This window comes from Ochotona princeps, chromosome 2 (genome assembly GCF_030435755.1).
Source record: "Ochotona princeps isolate mOchPri1 chromosome 2, mOchPri1.hap1, whole genome shotgun sequence".
NCBI lineage: Eukaryota > Metazoa > Chordata > Mammalia > Lagomorpha > Ochotonidae > Ochotona > Ochotona princeps.
The window spans coordinates 141,114,763-141,134,334 of record NC_080833.1 but is presented as its reverse complement, the minus strand read 5'-3'; the positions used below and the strand labels follow the sequence as shown (position 1 = coordinate 141,134,334).

The window sequence follows — 19,572 nt, the reverse complement described above, 5'->3', positions numbered from 1 at the left end:
ATTCTTCCTGGTGTTATTTAGATGCTCCTGAGAAATAAGACTGATCAAGTGAGTCCTTTCGACAAACGTGAAGGAAAATAAGTCATGTTCTTGGTTTTCGGCTCAAAGAGAAAAAACCCAGTTCTCTAACAGCAAAGGCTATGCCTGTAAATCTGGGGACTCGGAGTTCTTCAGCAGCTCTGGGGGTTGACTGGAGCCAGGGAAGAGAACAGCTGGATAGCTTTGGCATTGCATAGCATCAGATAACCTGGCTATTGACTTTGCTTTTGTGACACCAAAGACCAACTTCTGGACCAGACTCCAACTGGAATTATTCTTGGTCCCTTGATGTTCCAGAGTTACCATCAACCAGCCTCTTTTGGACCATGTCATTTCTCTCAATGGCTTCTCTCCCTCCTGCTAGCATGTAGAAAGGCAGCTTCTAACCAAGGAAGGTTGGTGTGCCTCAGGTTAAGGTGGCTGTCCTTAATTTTGTGTTCCTGAGAAAAGCAGAGTTCTCTATCACTCTTTCTTACAGAAGAAGACAATACAGGTGTTGGGTGGGAGATAGTATCTCCCAATATATAAGTTGAAGTCTGGACCTCAACCTTTATGAATTTATCATCAAGTTAAGATGCATGGTGTGATTGACATCCATTCCGTCCTTATTAAAGGGAAAACCTGGACAAAGACGCAGGTGGTGAAAGGTTGTATAAAGATAAAGAGAGATTAAACTGATGTTTCTACAGTCAAGGAATGTCAAAAAATCGCTGGCAGTATTGGAAGCTGGAGAGAGGCGTGGGCCCCATAGGACCTCTAGGAGGAACGAAATCAGCCAACAACTTGATTTTGAATTTCAAATAAGCTTCTGTTGTTTTACGTCATCCTGTTGGCGATTTGTTGCAGTAATCCTCGGAAATGAATCCAAGGGGACTTCGTTCGTTAAAAGCTGTGACCGTCATTATCCAGGACTAGATGGCCCAGGCTCTTCCTACGCTGGGCATGCCTGATCACCCACAACAGCTGAGAATCAAGAATGAATGAAGTCATGGCCACATACACTGTGCCCTGACAACTGCTCCCTGCCCTGAGAAAACCTGAAGGAATACACAGGAGCTTATTAGGCAAAGACAGAAGCATGAAGATGTGAAACATGATGCTTAGTTTAGGGAATGCTAAGGTTTATTTGACCACTTACACTTAGTTGTGCATGTGGTTAGGAATCGGAGGCAGAAATGCACATTTTTCAAATTGTAAAGATCCAAAAAAGAGAAGATGTTTTCATCGCTACCATTGCATAGAGTCATTGAGAAGATCCGTGTGGCATCCACACAAAGCGCTGTTTAATACTACCTGGGAAATAATTAGAAATGATACATGTTTTGGATGTAGCTGGCTTTACTGTAGCTTCCTCTTAGCGCACAGGTGCACTTCCACAGGAGGCTGAAGGAGGTTCTCGATCATGAGGGTGGAGACCTTGTGAACAGGGTTAGCACTTTTCTAAGTGGGATACTACAGAGATGTAGCCTGCTCTCTGATATGTGTACATACGAGATACTAGCCACCTGCAACCCAGAAGAGGGCTCCCATGAGAACCTGACCATGCTGGCACCTTGATCTTCAGCTACCACCGCTACAGCTGTGAGAAATAATTTTTTGTTGTTTATAAAGTACCGAGTGTATGGTATTTCATTACAGTAAGCTAAACAGACCAAGTGCAAGAAAAGCCGCAATATGAAGAGCTTTAATGTAAGTCCAGAGAACAGGGTCCGTGTCAGATGCACTGATCCCAAAGGAAGTAAATGGTGGGGTTGGGGGGAGAGCAAGAAAGGTTTGACGAATGATTGAGTTTACATGGAGCTGCTGTAATTTTTTGATTTTGCAGCTACGAAAACGACACCCAAGCCTGCTGTGCTGACATGATCTAACCCGGGACCACCTATTCTGGCGCGGTGGAGTCCACACATTTCTCATCCAATTTTGACGGTCATCGCTGCTTGTGTTCACACTGATGCACATGCCATTCGTTATGTGAAAGTTGCAGCAATTCTAAACATAGGTGAATTTACAGATTTCCAATTGTCTAATTCACTAAAAAGGAGCCCTTTCTTTGCCAAGAAATTTTCCATAAAAGAGGATGGAGTTTTCTTTTATTAAAAATTCTGCTTGTGGGCCTGGCGTGGTAGCCTTGTGACTAAAATTTGCACCTTGCATGCACTGGGATCCATATGAGTGCCAGTTTGTGTCTTGGCTACCCTACTTCCCATCCAGCTCCATGCTTGTGGCCTGGGAAAGAAGTCGAGGATAGCCCAGAGCCTTGGGCCCCTGCACCCATATGGGAGACCTGGAAGAAGCTCCTGGCTCCTGGCTTTGGATTGGCTCATGTCTGGCCGTTATGGTCACTTGGGAAGTGAAGCAGTGGCCATATCATTCTCTCTGCCTCTCCTTCTCTCTGTAAACCTGACTTTTCAAAAATAAACAAATAAATAAATAAATAAATCTTAAAAAAAAAATCTGCTTGCACAAGTGGGCTAAGAAAAAGCAAGAACATCTAACACCAGGATTTGAGAAGCTATCAAAGTTTTCAAAGTGTATCTTTATGAAACAACAAAATAAATAGGAGAGGAAAAGGAAGTTTAATAAATGTTGGGTTCACCTTAATATCTGCTGAGAAGTATGAGGGAAAAATAAATTACTACAAATTATCTTCAGCTATTAAAATGGGCTTCTTAAATGTCAGTGCTCCCTAGCTTGATGCAATTCAGAGGCTGCACAAAATTTCCAGTATAAAATAAGATTACTCCTGGTGTGTCTTTCCAGGTGTAACTTCCCTTTGAACTCTGTTCATGGTCGAAATCCTACTTTATTCCAAATGCTGTCCCATCCGTAAAGCCTTCCTCCATTCTTTTCCACCAACAAAGAATCCAAAGCAAGTCCTCTGGGTCTGCTCATTTGCTCCTTTAAAATTTCATACCCATTGATCTTTGCATTCTTCCTGACAACCCTTGTTAAATGCCGTGCCATAAACTGAGTCATTGTTCAGTTTTCCTTATGCTGGACAAGAGTATAGCTGTAGGGACTGCTAGATCTCACTTATCTAGAAACTTCTTCCAAGTTTGAGAAGTTGACTGTTATCGTCTCCTCATCCTATTTTGCTATTTTGGGAAATTTGTACCTTTGCAGGAAGACCCCTTTTAAACATAGGGCTTTGTGGGAAAAGGTTAAATTGATCATTTAATTTACTTTAGCCAGAAAATAAATTATTAGAGAGAATTTAAAAAGAGCCACATTTGTTTTTCAAAGAAGATGGTTTATCTATGTTTAATTAAGATGAGACAACAGGATAAATATTTAAATATATTTTAGATAATTTGGAAGAAGCTGAGGGTGACGATTCTATAATCAAGAGGTCATTTTTTAAAAAAATAAAATGGAGGTAGCTTAGAAATTGTATTAGATTGTGAGATCTTTTGCTATTCCTTAAATTCTTTCAATCTGTGAAGCTCCAGGCATTGGTTAGGCCATTCCCTCCTTTCTCAACAGTAGGTCACAGAGGTGCTCAGTGGTTGGATTAATTGTGTACGCAACTAGGGAGTGGCTCTACTTTTGCCTCTTTGCTTCTGTTTTTCTCCACAGTCACAACTGAGGGGTTAGTTCTTCACACTGAGCATTTGAGTGTCACAACACAATGGGCCCTAGAGACAGCAAATGTCCCGTAATGGCTAGGTCATAAAAAAGAATGTTATTCCCTGCCAAGCATAGAATGCCAGCAGGCTACCAGGAGATTTGCATACAACCAACTGTTCAGTGATTTCCAAACACACTTGGTCCAAATAGCCTCTCAGCACGGGTACCATTTTAGATCACCATGGGGGACACTGAAATTTCCTTGCCTCAGCTTACAGCCATCTTCCCAGATATCTGGAAAGAGCCCTTTAGATTTCAGTCTAGGAGTAGGACTCATGGAAATGAAACAGTAAAAGGTTGTCAGTTATTGGAATGATGCATCCATATTCAACTTTTCTTTAAACTTGGCAGGGAGTATTTGACCTCCAAAGGAAAGCAGCTAAAGGATTTGTTAAATAAGATGTTGGATTCCATGAAGGACCACTATATGGAATGAATACTAGCAAGAGTGAATTAGAATACAAGAAGTCTAAATGTAAATGGTTGCTGTTTACCAACTTAAACCCCAAAATTTCAAAGGTATCTAGTCCATGCTTTGCCTTCTAATGAGGTCTCAATAAACCCACTTCTGGAAAATGATATCGTGACCTTCCCAACGCAGTTTCTATCACCTTTCTCATTCAATCATTTTTGCTTAGGATGTCTTCTTCATAGCTACTTCAACAATCCCCTTATATTTTAATCATGAGTTTTCAAGTCACCTTCTCTTTCTCTGAGGGTTTTATAGTTTCTCAGGGTCTGTTTTCCAATTTCTTTCCTGTCTCATGCCATAGAGCTTTGTATTTGGCCAAAGTGTTCTTTCTTGAAGTTTGTGCTGTGGGGAGACAGCACTGGGCTAGGAACTGACAGCCAAGGTGCTGGTCCTCCGTGTATCACTGATTCACAGGAGGCCAGGGAAACTCCTTAATTTCTTTTTTTTATTAATATTTAGCATTATGTGACAGTTTCATAGGCTCTGGAAATACCCCCACTCCTCCCCCTCCCCTCCCCCCTGGTGGATTCCTCCACCTTGATGCAGTATTACAGTTCAAGTTCAATCAAGATTCTTTCCTTGCAAACATATACTAAGCATGGAGTCCAGCTATTTATTGTCCAGATGGGTTGAACAGTTTCTTGGGGAGACCATTTCTGGTCCGAAGTCAGAGCTGGTAGAATATCATCACAGTCAATTAAGAGTCCCAATATAACATCAACAGCAATTTGCAATATTATGGAATTGACATGGCTTTGAGTAACCAGTATGTTAAAAAAAAAACAAAAAACAAAAAACAGAAAACAAAAAACAAGTCCTAACCACAACCTATGATTAGCTCATTGACATCTCAATTTTAGTTTATATACAGGACCGGACCGGCTGCTATATACCTTGAAAAGGCTATAGGGTACCATTCAGCTGTCTCGTGTCTATTTCATTTTAGTATTTAGCCATTTGTTGTGTTGAAGTATAATTTTGTTGATCTTGGCAGATTTTGGGATAATCTAGACTGGCTTGTAACTCTAACAAGATATTTGTCAACATTTAAGGTGCAGAACATGTTTTTTTTCGGGGGGGGGTTGTGCAGGAAAATCCTCAACACCATGGTGAGGAGTGACTAATCTTTGTATCCCACCCAGCAAGGCATGAGCCAATCCACGCCAGCTCTTTCCTGTCAGATTTCAAGTTCTACTTTCTGTTGTTTGTCTATTTATTTTAGTTTTTTTTTTTTTAGTTTGTATGATTGTTTGTTTGCTGTGAGGGGTTTTTGAAGCGATCCCGATGGTCACTGCGAGGGAGGGCGGGGGTCCAGAGGTGGAGCCAGGCTCGGACCAAAGAAAGCTCTCCTCCCTGGTCCCGAAGGACATTTATTGTTCTTCTGTGTCTGCGGACCGCTCAGGGCTTCTGGTTTTCTTTCTGATGATGTTGGTTTCTGCGCGGTAGTGTTTGGACTTCTTCCATCCCCTGCGGAAGCTCCGGTTGGGGGTGGGTGACCTCAGAGTACTCAGCCTCCGAGGGCATCCAATTCCCTGTGGCCTCCTTGGCAGTTGGGGTATAGTCCTTGTTGCTCGTATTAGTAGTTTGTGGTGAAGGTCTGGGAGTCTTCGTGGTTGGGATCCAAGCTTCCTCCTTACCACCTGCTCCACTCTGGGAAACTCCTTAATTTCTGACTATGGACTGTCATCTGACAAATGAAGTGGGCTAATTAGATCCTATGTTACAGCATCCCACGATTTCAGCTACGCAGTGCTCTGAGTATCACAGGAGGGAGGGGGTTGGGATTTAAGCATTGCAGGAACTGCCAGACTAATGTTACATTTCACATATACCCCTGCCCCAGTTGTCTCCCATTTGTTGTCTTGGAAGATTTTTAGGAGCTGAGGTGGTGACAATCAAGGGACCGAGTCTCCCTGCTCTATGCATTTCCAAGCTTTCAGATAGCACTAGAAAGATGCAATCGTGACCATGCAGGAGCTAGCAAAGACTGCCAAGGACATTATTCTAGCAGGAATAGTTCTTTCAGTTCTTGTATAATTGGGATTCTTATCAAGGAACGAATCGCTCCTGATCTCAGCTGCCCTTCACCTGTATCTTATTTTTGCTGAGACAATCTTCAGAGATCACGTTTCTTTGAGGCACATTTTTATGGCCACATTTATTATGACTTACCTTTTCACAGGCTTATAACTTTCAAGACAATGAAGATAAAACACAAAGATATATTTAATATTCACAGGGGGACTACTTAGTGTATTCTGAATGGGAGGGCATTTGCTGGAGTTTGGGATAAATGACCCAGGAACTGAACCAGGGAAAATATTTTTATAAAGCTTCATTTATACTATATGACTTTTCAATGTGTTTTAACAAGTTGATTTAAAAAATTTTTATTACCTTCATGATGAGCTTAGATTCACACTGCACACTTATCCCAACGAGCCTACAGAATCGTTCTCATCGCAAAATGGACAAAGCGAAAAAACTGAGGGATTAACTGCAGACTATAAACTTTGATATGACCTGGAGGTGATCCAGTACTTTTCCCCTTCATCAGTGGCCACACCTGTTTGGAATACAATTCTATTGCCACGTCCTCCACTTGGCTGCATCTGTGCCTGCGCGGCAGTCTTAGCATTCATGTGCAACAGGCTTGAAAGGGTGGCATGAACTTACCTTCACACTTGAGCAGAAAGAAGTCTGAGCTGTGGCTGAAGGAAGCGCTGAAGTAAGTGCAGTTCTCAAGCAGGTCGCAGGAGAGGCACTGCCTGTTGAAGTTGCCCACTGTGTTGGCGCTGGAAGAGCAAACACACAGGCATGAGCTGAGGCGGAGAGAACAGGATTGGAGCCCTCCAGCTGGGACTCTCCCAGCTAGCACTGCAACAAACCAACGTCTCCCATAAAAGTGTGCTGTAGACCCCAGCTGCTGACCTTCGGAAACTTGCTCCCATCAGCCTCCTTGGTGGAAGAACTGAGAATGCTTGGCTCTGTTTCTGCCTTCCTCGTAAGTCCTTCCCAAACTTGCTGATCCCTGCCACCTGAGAATTCTTGGAATTTTCCTTGCTGGCATGGTGTCCCCTTGGTCATCTACACTGTGTGGCTCTGTCATGAGGAGGGTGCACACACTGCCTAGCATTATCTAGCCCTTCATATTCGTGTGTCTCAGCTTCATTAGTGATTGGGCACAGGAGGTATGTTCTCCATATCTGCCAAGTGCTTCCCAGAGTGCCACACACTGGCAGGTGACATGCTAGGGGTCCCACCAATTCTGGCTGAATTGAGCATTTGCTGTTTGCAAATGGTGATGTTTATGATAGAGCGAAGTGGTGGAGGCAGGTGTTGTTTTTTCACTCAATGGAGTTTCACAGGCTTGAAGACATTCCTCGGGGACCATTTTGGTTAAGTGTAATTTTAGAGAAGCCTAAAGTGTATTACCAAAAATTCAAAGATCCTACGGTAACCTATAACAAAGTACTTCAAAAAGTTAAAAGCAAAGTGTGTATCATCAAAATCTCCACATGCATTTCCAATTTTTTTTTCAGCCAGAATAAACTTATCTTTTTACTTGTTTGAGAGCCAGAGAGTGAGAGGTGAGAAGGGGGGATAGAGAGGTAGGGGATTAAAGAGTGGAGTGGAGAGAAGCCGACAGAAAGAACTTTTATTTACTGGTTATTTCTCCTAACATTAGCAATGGCCAGGGCTTCACTGGGGCTGAAGTTGGGAGTGGGAATGCAGTTAAGGTCTCCAATCACTTGAGCCATCGCTTCTTGCCTTCTAGGGTCTGTATTGGTAGGAAGCTGGAACAGTGTGGTGTGCACGATCTTAACTGCTGGGATACATGTCTGCCTACCCTCCAACTTGTCTTTTATTTCCTTTTTTTTTCCTGTGCACTCTCTGGTATATCCCCATACTTCAGATGCTTCATGACTGAACATTTTGCTTAGGAAGACTGTAAGAGTGAAAGTATGTCATGGAAGAGAAGACAATCTGCCAATGCCATACATTACTGGAGTCGGGGGGCAGGCTGCCTGATCATTTTTAATTAATTGGATGACATTACTGATGTCGGTAACCTTAGTAGACAACGGTAATGAAAGGCTGCAGAGAGAGAAGTCTGATTGCATGGATGTGCCAAAGAGTTTCCTACCCTCAGCTAGGCCGCCCTATACTGCTCTTCCTGTCAATAGATGGAGGGGACACCAGGGTATTCCCCCAACATCATAGCAGTGGGAGGCTTTAAACAGACTGTGAGCCACTGGCTTGGAGCTCCTTGGTCTACACTGTATGACATAGTCAATGTGCTTGCAACCTCCTTTCTCTCATGGAGAGTACGAAGAAGATTCAGACTCTCTACTGGTGGGAAGCATCAAGAAGCTGCAGGCCGGGCCTGGCGGTGTGGCCTAGCGGCTAAAGTCCTCGCCTTGAACGCACCGGGATCCCATATGGGCGCCGGTTCTAATCCCGGCAGCTCCACTTCCCATCCAGCTCCCTGCTTGTGGCCTGGGAGATCAGTCGAGGACGGCCCAGAGCACTGGGACCCTGCACCTGTGTGGGAGACCCAGAAGGAAATTCCTGGTTCCTGGCTTTGGATTGGCTCAGCTCCAGCTATTGCAGTCACTTGGGGAGTGAATCATCGGACGGAAGATCTTCCTCTCTATCTCTCTTCCTCTCTGCACATCTGCCTTTCCAATAAAAATAAATAAATCTTTTTTTTTTTTTTAAAAGGGGAAACCAAGAAGGGACACAATTATTTGTTATTGAAATTTGCTGAGCTCAGCTTTTCTCATTCTTTCTCCACAGACTTCCTACTTATTTATGGTGGAGATCTTTCTTTTACCTGCCCTCTCCATTGCTAGGAAAAAAAATATAATTTTGCAAGGCTCAGGAGCCCTTCCAGAGGCAGGCCCAGGATGCAGGAACCAGAGCTACCTGTAGAGCTGTCTTCTCCGAGGCAGGTCCTCCGTACTCAGGAAGTAGCTGCAAGATGGCCAAAGTAGACAGGATTAGTCTGATTTTAAAAAAGAAGTTCGTACATCACATACTGTACACAAGCTTTATAGATCCCTCTCAGGGACAAGCACTGTTGCATGGGCCACAGTGGACACTTCTGTTAAGGTCCAGCTACATCCACAGCCAGAGCAGCTAAGGGAGAAGGGCGCAGGAGGCAGGATCTGCAGGCTCAGGGCACAGCCTCGGAGCTGCTGCTGTTGCTGATGGAGATGGTGACAATGAACATCTGATACTAGAAACAGATTTGTCTTTACCAGATGGTAACCTTCGGGAGAGCAAGGGGAGGAGAACAATTGAGCAAATGCCTGCTGACCGGTCTTCACCTAAGGCCCCTGAAGGCCCTTGTCACAGGAGCAGGCATACGGTACGGCATCGTGGTAACATCCTAGGTGTTCACCATTTGTGTTGAATCCTAGCTCCACCTGCTGCTAGTCAAATAACCTGGAGTAAACCACTCTTTTTGTCTCAGTTGATCTAATCTTAAAATATGGACTGTAGTAAGCCTACCTCACAGTACCACTGAATTTAATTGAGATAAAACTTGTCAAGCAGGTGGCATCGAGACAGAATGAGTAAAAATTGAATAAATGCCAGTCATTCCACTCCTGTCCCTGTGAATGTGTTTCACCTATAGGTCTGGTTGCAAAGCACACTTGGACACCAGCACCTTGGAAACTGGGCTGCTGATACAGGACACAGTCATAAAAAAATAAGGAGTGAGGGATATTGGCTAGGAAGGAAAGGAGAGACCTCCTGTCCCACGTTCTATAGTCACTGAACAGGATTTGACCAAAATTAACATAGAGGTTCCACTGGCCAGTGAGGCAGGGCCCTGGCTGCTGGGAGTACTCACATCTTATTCCGCTTCTCATCATAGGACAGGATCTTGGTCACGTCCCAGTCCCCGGAAGTGATGGACTGGATGTTGTCATTACTGCTGTTGGGCTGAAACACACAGACAAGGTAAATGTCAGGACCGAGGCTGGATCCTCTTCCTTTCCTACTTTGTTTCTGTCTCCTTGAGCTGTTGTAGAAACAAGGCGTTGACTGTCCGACTGCCTGTTCCTCTTCCACGACGCATGGCTTAAACTCAGAATTTCCTGGGAAGATGTGCCAACATCCCAAATGTCTATTTGAGTACTGTCCATTCCACACAATCACCTGACATGTGTCCCAGAGCTACGCAGAATAATTATAACAGTGACTTACAATAGAAAGAGACCCAGTACCTGCAGCTACTGGTTCACAAAAGGTAGCTGTTCTGCACCATAAATGCTCTGGAGCGAAGGTACTGGAGGGAATGGAAGGGAACCTAGTTGAAGATCCAAGGCCAACACCTTGGCATTGCAGGCACATTACATTGCAGTGTGGGAGGGGAGCAGGGCGCCAAGAGGGCTCAGAAAGCAGTGGGGCTTTGAGGGGCTGCTGCAGCCATGAACAAAGGTTCAGAGTGAGGACCGCTGGGCAGCAGGCAGGGACCTGCTCCCTGCAGAAGATGGACAGGCTTGTAAGCGGAGGCTGAGTGGGCACTTGCATCAACTTGACAGAGAGCTGGACAAAAACCTTTACCATGTTTGCATCCTAGCTGGAGTGGTCCAAGATGAGAAAAGCAAAGCAATCTGGGACCACAGATGGAAAAGCACAGGAATGAACGGATGGCAGGCGTTTGCAGGCAGTCTGTAAGCCCTGTGGTTGTTGGAGGAGAGATGAGGATGTGTGCCTCAGCCTCGGGGGAACATCTCCATCACTGGAGTGAGCAGCTTCTCCATCTTTTTCCACCAGAACTGCTTCTACACAGGAGGCTCTTAGAATCTTCCTTTGACATGCCTGAACCACATCATAAACATGAGCCACTCACTTCGCCTCCACAGAACGTTTTATGGTTAGCTTTTTCTCCATTTAATGTGTATTCGACCTTGATCCTGGGTAACTGCGCCATGCTTGAAAATGCCTATCCATGCCCTGAGGGTGGGGCTCAGGCATACCCACGGACCCTCAGCATCTGCTTGGGCCAGGTTTTTCCCAAGAGGGTGTAGTGTGGCGGCAGACAGCTCCGGCAGCTGTGAGTCTCCTCCCTGGGGGGATCTGCTGCACATGCTGTGTTCACAGGAGGCTCTCTTTAGGCTCTAAATAAATGTCATCAATCTCTGTAACTCCTCCTCCTCCTCCCAAACTCCAGAGTCAAGTAAGTCATGCTGGGGAGCAGCCACAGCATATGATGGTAATTGTACTTGGTTCTAAGAGGAGTAGCAATGATTCAAAGACCACTCTCAGGAGAGGCCCCGAGAGGTCTGGGCCAACTCAATGTCCAGAGTTAGAATGTGATAGGGAGAAGGGCAAGGCAGAGGGACACAGGAGGGAGCCCAGAACACACCCTGGGGTCTCTCCTGTTGTCGCCAAAGCTGTCATTCCTGTTCCTGAGCACTCAGAGAAGGAGTGAAGCTTGACGCTCGGCCTGACCCCTAAGGTGCCCTCTTCTGTCTTGGCCTTGAACCTTTGGGAACACATCTTGGAGTCTGGTTTCTCAAGATGACTTTCAAGTCCTTGAAAACCCCAAGAGTTCCTGCAGCCAGGAGGGCCTACCTGGGAAGACGACACAGTGATGTGATAGAATTTTCCTCGGCCTCCCTGGGGAATGGCTCTCACAAAGAAAAACTTTCGGCCATCCTTGGAGAAGACAGGCTCTTCATTCTGTGGGCAAAAGGAGTGAATTTGATCAACATGGAAGCTCTGCTGGATCTCTAGGCGGTTGCACCAGTATGAAACAGACTCCGAGAGAAGTTTTCTATGGCATTTCTAAAGGGAGATGGAGTTGAAAGAACAAGAGGTGTATGGGGTCTTTTCTAAAGAAAGAATCACGGGCCAAACTTTCAGTTCTTCAAAAGAAGAGGGACAACGGGGGATTAACAGGACTCTTTCTAAGCACAGGCAGGTAGGATGGCTTCCCTTTGTTCATAAAGCACCAATAAAGACACCTGAGCTGGGCAAGCCGTTCTCTTCAGGGAACAGCTACTCAGCTCTCAAAATGTGTGTCGCTGTGCTTCCCCTGCGAATGACTGCCCCAGGGAACCTGGGCACATTGGGGACTTTCTCTGATGGACTTCATCATACCCCACAGCTTATAAGAAACCTAACTGACAACAATCACAAACCTGATTTTGCCTAAAAATGAATTCTTTCCTTCCAATCCTGTCCTTCCTTCCTTTTATTCAATGAAATTTCACACTGAATTGTTCTTCTGGGGGTGGGAAGGGAGCTAAGGATAAGTAGGGAGAGAGGGAGGAGGGAAACCCAAATTCTATTTATTCTGAAATAACTCTGGTCAGGGATTTTCAGCCCAAGGTTGGCACTAGATGGCGCACGCTGGCTTGTATCCGCTGTCACTAATAGCTCCCTGGAAACAGAACCTGCACTCCCAGTTTTCCCTGGAGGGCCGGTTCCAGGCTGGAATTCAGGCCTGACAAGCATTGCACCATTTCTCCCAGACCCCCAATATTGAGCAGACAGTCTCTCAGCCTCAGCCAACCCCCAGTAGGTTGGATGTCGCTCTGATGGGTAAAGGAGATTTTGCCTCTCTGCCTCTTTGGAGCTCCAGTTTCCATCCGTGAACACCAATTAGTAGGCTATGATATATATTTTCTGATTCAAAGAACAGCACACGAATGCAGGGATGAAAACAAATGGTAAATCAGCCCCAGCTGGCACAAGGAAAACTCATTTCCTTGCACAGAATGAACACATGCAAATAAGAAATGCCTAGAGAAATAAACGTACGTGTGATTAAAATGACATTTAATCTTCATGAATATTTGCAATAAAATGAGACCTTTAATCTGCAAATATTTATTTTTGTATTTAGAGTTGGAAGCATGGCGTTTAAAGGAGGAAATGAAGAGCCCAGTGGTTAATTTGGCTTTTTAAATGTTCTCTTTGCCATCAACAGAATAGAACAACATTCCCTGCTTTTTGGGGGGCGGGGAGGAATATTTGCACATTTGGCACAGAAAAACTCTCTGAATAAATGTAATAGCTAATTAGTGTTCGCAAGAAGCTCTGTGTTTATAATGAGACGATCTCAACCATCCTGGTGGTACTATTCCCTGGAAACACCCCAGCCCATGCAGGTGATAGCCCCAGCCTTCGAGGCAGATGCTTGGTTGTTCGAGTAGCACATGCATTTTTAGTGACAAAGGATGATGGTTTTTAACTATTGGTCCTGTTTTTGTTTTTAATTTTTATTCTGATTCTGTCTCTCATCTTATTTGGGGGAAAACATTTCTTAGTCGCTCACACATGACATCCAGTTTCAGCAGCTCTGCTCGAGTCACTCTGAAGAATTGCTCTTCTTTCATTGATGACAGCGTGAGTCACGGAGGATCCACCGGAGACTCTAATCCAAACGAAAAGTCCTGGATCTCGTATCCAGACCCACACAGCATGGCCATCTACCCAAAGGCTCGGCTGCAGCCAGCCTGAAGCTGGGCTCCCCATAAGAGTAGTGCTGAGGGGAGAGAGGATTGAATACCTCACCTTTCCTTTTCAATATCTTGCCTGCCCTGGCCAGCTCGAGTGAGTACATCCTTTATCTCCTCCTAGTTAAGCACAAACTCTTCATGCGACACGGGGATTGAATCCACAGGGCCTGTACCTGTTACTCAGCTTCCAAACCCATCCAAGCACTGACACACAGTTTCTGAGTGGAATTCAGGATTACTCTCACTTCCTCCACTTGGGAATTCATGTCCACATCTCACCTCCCAGGCTAAACTGTAACATCTCAGAGAGCTGGTGCCTTCACTGATTGAGTTTCAAAAATGTATTGAGGCAGGATTCACAAAACAAAACATTTTACTAAAACTGAACAATTCAGTAGCATTGAGTGGCTTCACAATGCTGGGCAATTGTCACCTCTGTCTAGTTTCCATTTGCATCATCCCCAAGTCAAACCTTACGTCCACAAAGCTGAGACTCTCCACGCCCCCCAGCCCTTGGCAGCCACCAGTAGGCTCTCCGTCCCTCAGCCCTCGGCAGCCACCAGTAGGCTCTCCGTCCCTCAGCCCTCGGCAGCCACCAGTAGGCTCTCCGTCCCCTCAGCCCTCGGCAGCCACCAGTAGGCTCTCCGTCCCCTCAGCCCTCGGCAGCCACCAGTAGGCTCTCCGTCCCCTCAGCCCTCGGCAGCCACCAGTAGGCTCTCCGTCCCCTCAGCCCTCGGCAGCCACCAGTAGGCTCTCCGTCCCCTCTGCCCTCGGCAGCCACCAGTAGGCTCTCCGTCCCCTCTGCCCTCGGCAGCCACCAGTAGGCTCTCCGTCCCTCAGCCCTCGGCAGCCACCAGTAGGTTTTCTGCTTCCCTGAACTTGGTTATGCTGGACATTTCACACCATGGATTTGCACAATAGGTGATCTTTGTATCTGGCTCCTTTCAGTCCACATCATGTTGCTAGTGGCACTATTTGGAATAACCCCAGTATCTATCAACAGAGGAGCTGTGAGAGAGAGATATAAGAGTATTACTGAGCCATAAAAGAAATGGAATTCTGACTTATACTACAGTATAGGCTCAGGGACCATTTACTTTTACAGTAGAAAGTTTGTAAGTGGTAGATAGAAGTTGTATATAGTTATGTGTGTGTGAAATACATACAGATTGTGGAATGGGTAAACTGAGTTAATTAGCATATGCATAACTTCATAGAGTTATTTTCTTTATGGTAAGAAACTATTCTCTCAACAATTTTCAAGATTATAACATATTATAATATACAACATCTGTTATAACTTATGAAATGTATTATAACATATCACATATAATTATATAATTGAAAGGTAGAGTTACAGAAAGAGAGAAAAAGTGAAAGAAAGAGGAAGAGAATGAGATAGTGAAAAGAACAGAGAGTTGTTCATCCTCTGGTTTGCTCCCCAAACACCTACAAAGGTTAATGCTGAGCAGGGCCAAAGTCAAGATCCTAGAACTCATTCAGGCCTTTCAGGTGGGTGGCAGGGCCCCAGTTACTTCAGCTATCCTCCATTGCTTTCCTAGACACATTAGCAGGGATCGGAAGTGGTACTCTTGTGGGATGACAGCAATGCAGGTGGCAGATTAACACACAACACTGGCCCCAAACATACTGTTATGAACCAAAATCATCATACTGCAAAGCTCTCTTAAACTTATTCCTTCAGTGAGACTGCAATTTTACATCGTATGAACAATACTTTCCCAACTCCTACCCTGTGACAATCAGCCTGTAACCTTAAATTTTACTTGTGAAGCAGTATGTTTTCTTGCACCTGCCTGATTTAACTTACCATAATCTCTTCAGGTTCATCAATGCTGTCACAAAGAGCAAGATCCCTTTAAGGCTGCACAGTATCTCATTATGTGTTCAGAACACGTTTTCTTCAATCTTGCATGTATGGATGGACACTTGGATGTTTTCATATCTTGGCTGCCGTGACTAATGTTGCAATGAAGATACGAATGCAAGTATTATTCTTCAACATACTGATTGTGTATTCTTTGGTTTTATAAGCAGAAATGGCATTGTTAGGACATAGTATCGTTTTGTTCAGGGACTTCCATGCTGCTTTCCATAATGAGTGCACCAATTTATAATCCCAATAGTGTGCAAAGCTTTCCTTCATGTCCTCTCCACCGTCCATCCTTCATGTTTACAACAGTCATGCTTGCAGGTGTGATGTGATGCCTCCGGGTGGTCTTGTACTTCTTCTTATTATTGTGTTGAGTTCCTTACGAATTTCACATTTAAACCCTTTACTGAATCTATGGTTTGTAAGGCTTCTTCCCATGCAGTAGTTGCCTCTTTGTCGACTGCTTTCTTGGCTGAGCTGAATCTGTTCAGTTTGATGCAAATCGCGTTGGTCTTTCTCTGCTTTTGGAGTTTCTATTTTAAGAAATGCTGCTCATGCTAATTTCATGAAAAATTTGTGTGGATTTTTTCTAGTAGTTTCAAGTAGTGTGAACGTCTTATATTCAAAGCCTTTAATCTGACCTTATTTTTATGTGTAGATTGAGGGTTTTTCCTTCCTTTTGCATATGGATATCCAGTTACACTAACATACAATACTAAACAACAATATGCTACTATTCAATGCAATTTATTGAAAAGACAGTCTTTTCTCCAATGTGTGTTCTTCACAAGTTTGTTTAACGTTCATTGAACATAAACATGTAGATTTGTTTCTGGGCATTCTAGTCTGTCCAACTTGTCTACTTTGATTTTTTTGTTTTTCAGTCTAGGACCAAGCTCTTCTGGTTGCTAAAGCTTTCGAGTACATTTTGAAGTCAGGTAGTGTGGCACCTCTTGCTTGATGATTTTGCTCAGGATTTCTTGGGTTATTCAAGATTTTTTCTGGTTCCATTGCTTTTCTGTGTCTATCAGAAATGTCACTGGAATGTCAGTTGAGTCTGTATTAAACACACACACAGCTTCGGATAGCACATTTGCACAGCGCTAATTGTTCCCAGCCATGAACACGCTGCGCAGGTTTCCTTTTCCTGGCCTCCTCCTTCCTTAAACAACTTCTTGTTATTTTTCAAATGGTTTCTCATTAGTCTACAGATATATGTCTGATTTTTATAAGTTAATCTTGCATCCTATAATCTTGTTGGATTTATCAGCTACTTTTTGTCACTGGCTAGTTTTAACAGTTTTTTTTTTCTTTTAGGTTTTCTATTTATAAGACCATGCTAGCCATAAACACTTTTACTACTTCTCAATTTGGGTAACTTTTTCTTCCTAATTTCTCTGCTAGGTCTTCTAGCATTTTCTGACTGTGGGCATCTTTTGTTTTTTCCTCTCATGATCTTGCAGGAAAAGCTTTCAGCTTTTCACTCCTGAGTATGATATTAACTGTGCATTCACCACGGATAGTCTTTCTTGTGATTCACTTTTGAAATTGACAATGGTGACTGTTACGATTCTTAACTATCGGTACAACTTGACTATTTAGGTAATAGATGCTTAAATGATCCTTTCCTTCCAGTCTGTAATTTTGTCTGATGTAAGATGAATATCACAATATCACTTGATATTTATGCTTATACCTTTAGTTTAGGTGACATTCAAGAACTTTCCAGTCTAATATTTTTAAATTTCCAGGGTTCCCACATTCTCTTTCATTCATAATATATTCTTGGATTGGACATACCGTTCTGATGGGGACATTCCTCTTTAGTTGGCACAGGGCAGAGAAATGATATAGTTAAAAGACATATCTTCAGGACTAGTACTCTTGAGACAATAAGAAAACAGTTAATTCCATGGATAAAAAAATAAGTCTAGTGGTTAGAGGGCTGGAATGTTCTTGGAGAGCCAGTGGCAACAGCTGTGCTGGTTTGCTTCTTTTCCCAAGCTAGATTTCACAGTTCCGGTAAAGACATGTACCTGAAGCATAATTCTTGAGCTTCAAATCCAATTTGATTGTGCCCATAGACTTCTCAGCCACTTTTCACCCCATTAAATAGGATAACAAGAATTCTGAGCTTCCAGAACATTCCTGTCCATGCTCTATAACGTCAGAGTGTAGACGGAGACATGAAGACGTGAAGAAAGAAGTGCTGAGATTTTTCCTTTTTTGTCCAAGTTTAACTTTGCAAAAATTTTGTCACGGGGTGACTTATTCTAGCCTTCTTCCAATTTCTGTTCACCTCGAGCTCCTAAAATCTATCCCAAGGAATTTTATTGATTGATTGATTGATTTTTAGCAGCATTAGGGAAAAGAATTTTGGGAGACAGTTTCAAAGTTACATCCTGGAGAAGGATCTCATTGGCCTGCAGGGAGATTATTTCACATCAACAAGAATATCTACCAGATGCCGGTTTTGACTGTATGCAGAAAACTTTTATAAACTCATTGCTTTGAATTCGGCAAAATGGTGTTGTCTGACATCAAACGTTTTCTGTAGCGACTTCAAAAAGTTCAAGGACATGGAGCAAAAAGTTATTTTTGTGCAACCGATGAAAATCTATGCGCATTTTTCATAATATGCATATCACATGACCTTTTTTTGAGATTCAAAAGAGTAGTGTTCCTGGGGCCTGTGCAGTGGCACAGCGTGTTTGAATGCATCCCTGGCACCCCTGTGGGCACTGGTTTGAATCCCAGCTGCCCCACTTCTTACCCAGTACCCTGCTAACACACCTGTGAGAGCAGTAGGAGATGGCCCAAGTGCTTGGGCTCCTGCACTCCCGTGGGAGACCTGGATGAAGCTCCTGGCTCCTGGCTTTGGCCTGGCTCAGCTGCAGCCACTGTGGATGTTTGGGTACTAAACCAGCAGATGGAATCAACCAGTCTCTGTGTGCAACTCTTTCTTTCACATAAATAATTCTGTGTTAAAGTTCCAGATCTTCTGGTGGTGTCTCTGGGGCCACAGGAACCCCCCAAGCCTGTTTGCGAGGACCACAAGAGTCCCGTGTGATTTAGTTTTAAACATGGTTCTGCCACTACAATAACTCTGCCAAAATCACCCAGCGAACCCAGTGGTGATGCAGTGGAGGGGCCCCTGCCAGGAACTGTTACCTGTCTGTGGAGCCAAGCTTCACTCTCGTCCTCGTGTTTCTGAAATGAAATACGAGCGTTAGAAAATGAGATGTATTATGTCTGTGACCAACCATGCACAAAACACTTTCACTTTACCTACATGATGCCTGCCCAAGTACAGAGGAGCCGCTGTGGCTCATCCAGTGTGAGGTCATTTTGGCTCTCCTCTTTGTCTTGGGTTTTGGCTCAGAGTCAGCCACATGTGTCCTTGAGCCAGGACAATGCTACTACCCCCAATGATGAGTTCAAATCCATAGCGGGGAACAATCTACAGAAGAGGAGCGCCCGACTCCCACTGGGTGGGCACCACTGGCAGGCAGAGGCCCATTAAAACAACTTGAATTGTTAGATTGTTTTAGGATTCATGTGCCTGCGCTGGACACGGAGTCAGAAAATCCAGATAGGCTGGGTGAGGAAGAATCCAGTAGAGCAAAATCCTTCACAAGGCATCAACACACTGAGCTAATGTAGAACTCTCAGAACTGTGTGGACAGGGGCACACACACAACAGAGGTAAGATCCTGACACAGCTGTTGGGCACACGAGGTGACACCCAGGGTACCGGGCTCCTGGGGCTCAGGTTGTCCTGGCTCTGAGGGGCTGCTACTGACTGCGTGGGCCCTTGGGATGGTTTCTGCTGCTGCCCAGGGGTTCAGGGAAGACGTGTGTGCGAAGCAACCTCAGCTGCTACGCTGAATGTCCACTCCTTCCGCCCATGGAACCATCACAACAATCGGGAATCTGCACTGACCATAGAAACAAATCCTTGTGCCTCATCTTGAAACCACCCATGACCAGGATACGGAAAGCTGAGCTCCCAGGTGGTGGTGATGGGATGGTGGAGGGGGCTTTGTGACCCAAAA

At 44.4% G+C, this 19,572-nt stretch overlaps 1 protein-coding gene across 2 annotated transcripts in view; it reads right to left on the bottom strand.

The window, feature by feature from the left end:
• The window catches only part of DPP6 (dipeptidyl peptidase like 6), a 797,513-nt gene that overhangs the window by 77,093 nt on the left and 700,848 nt on the right, over positions 1 to 19,572 (bottom strand). For both annotated transcript variants that reach the window (XM_058660636.1, XM_058660637.1), the window contains 5 exons: positions 18,689 to 18,727; positions 11,732 to 11,839; positions 10,002 to 10,093; positions 9,068 to 9,115; positions 6,815 to 6,933 (listed from right to left, as the gene is read on the bottom strand). In XM_058660636.1, coding sequence (XP_058516619.1) covers positions 6,815 to 6,933; positions 9,068 to 9,115; positions 10,002 to 10,093; positions 11,732 to 11,839; positions 18,689 to 18,727 — 406 coding nt within the window. The remainder of the gene's footprint in view (positions 1 to 6,814; positions 6,934 to 9,067; positions 9,116 to 10,001; positions 10,094 to 11,731; positions 11,840 to 18,688; positions 18,728 to 19,572) is intronic.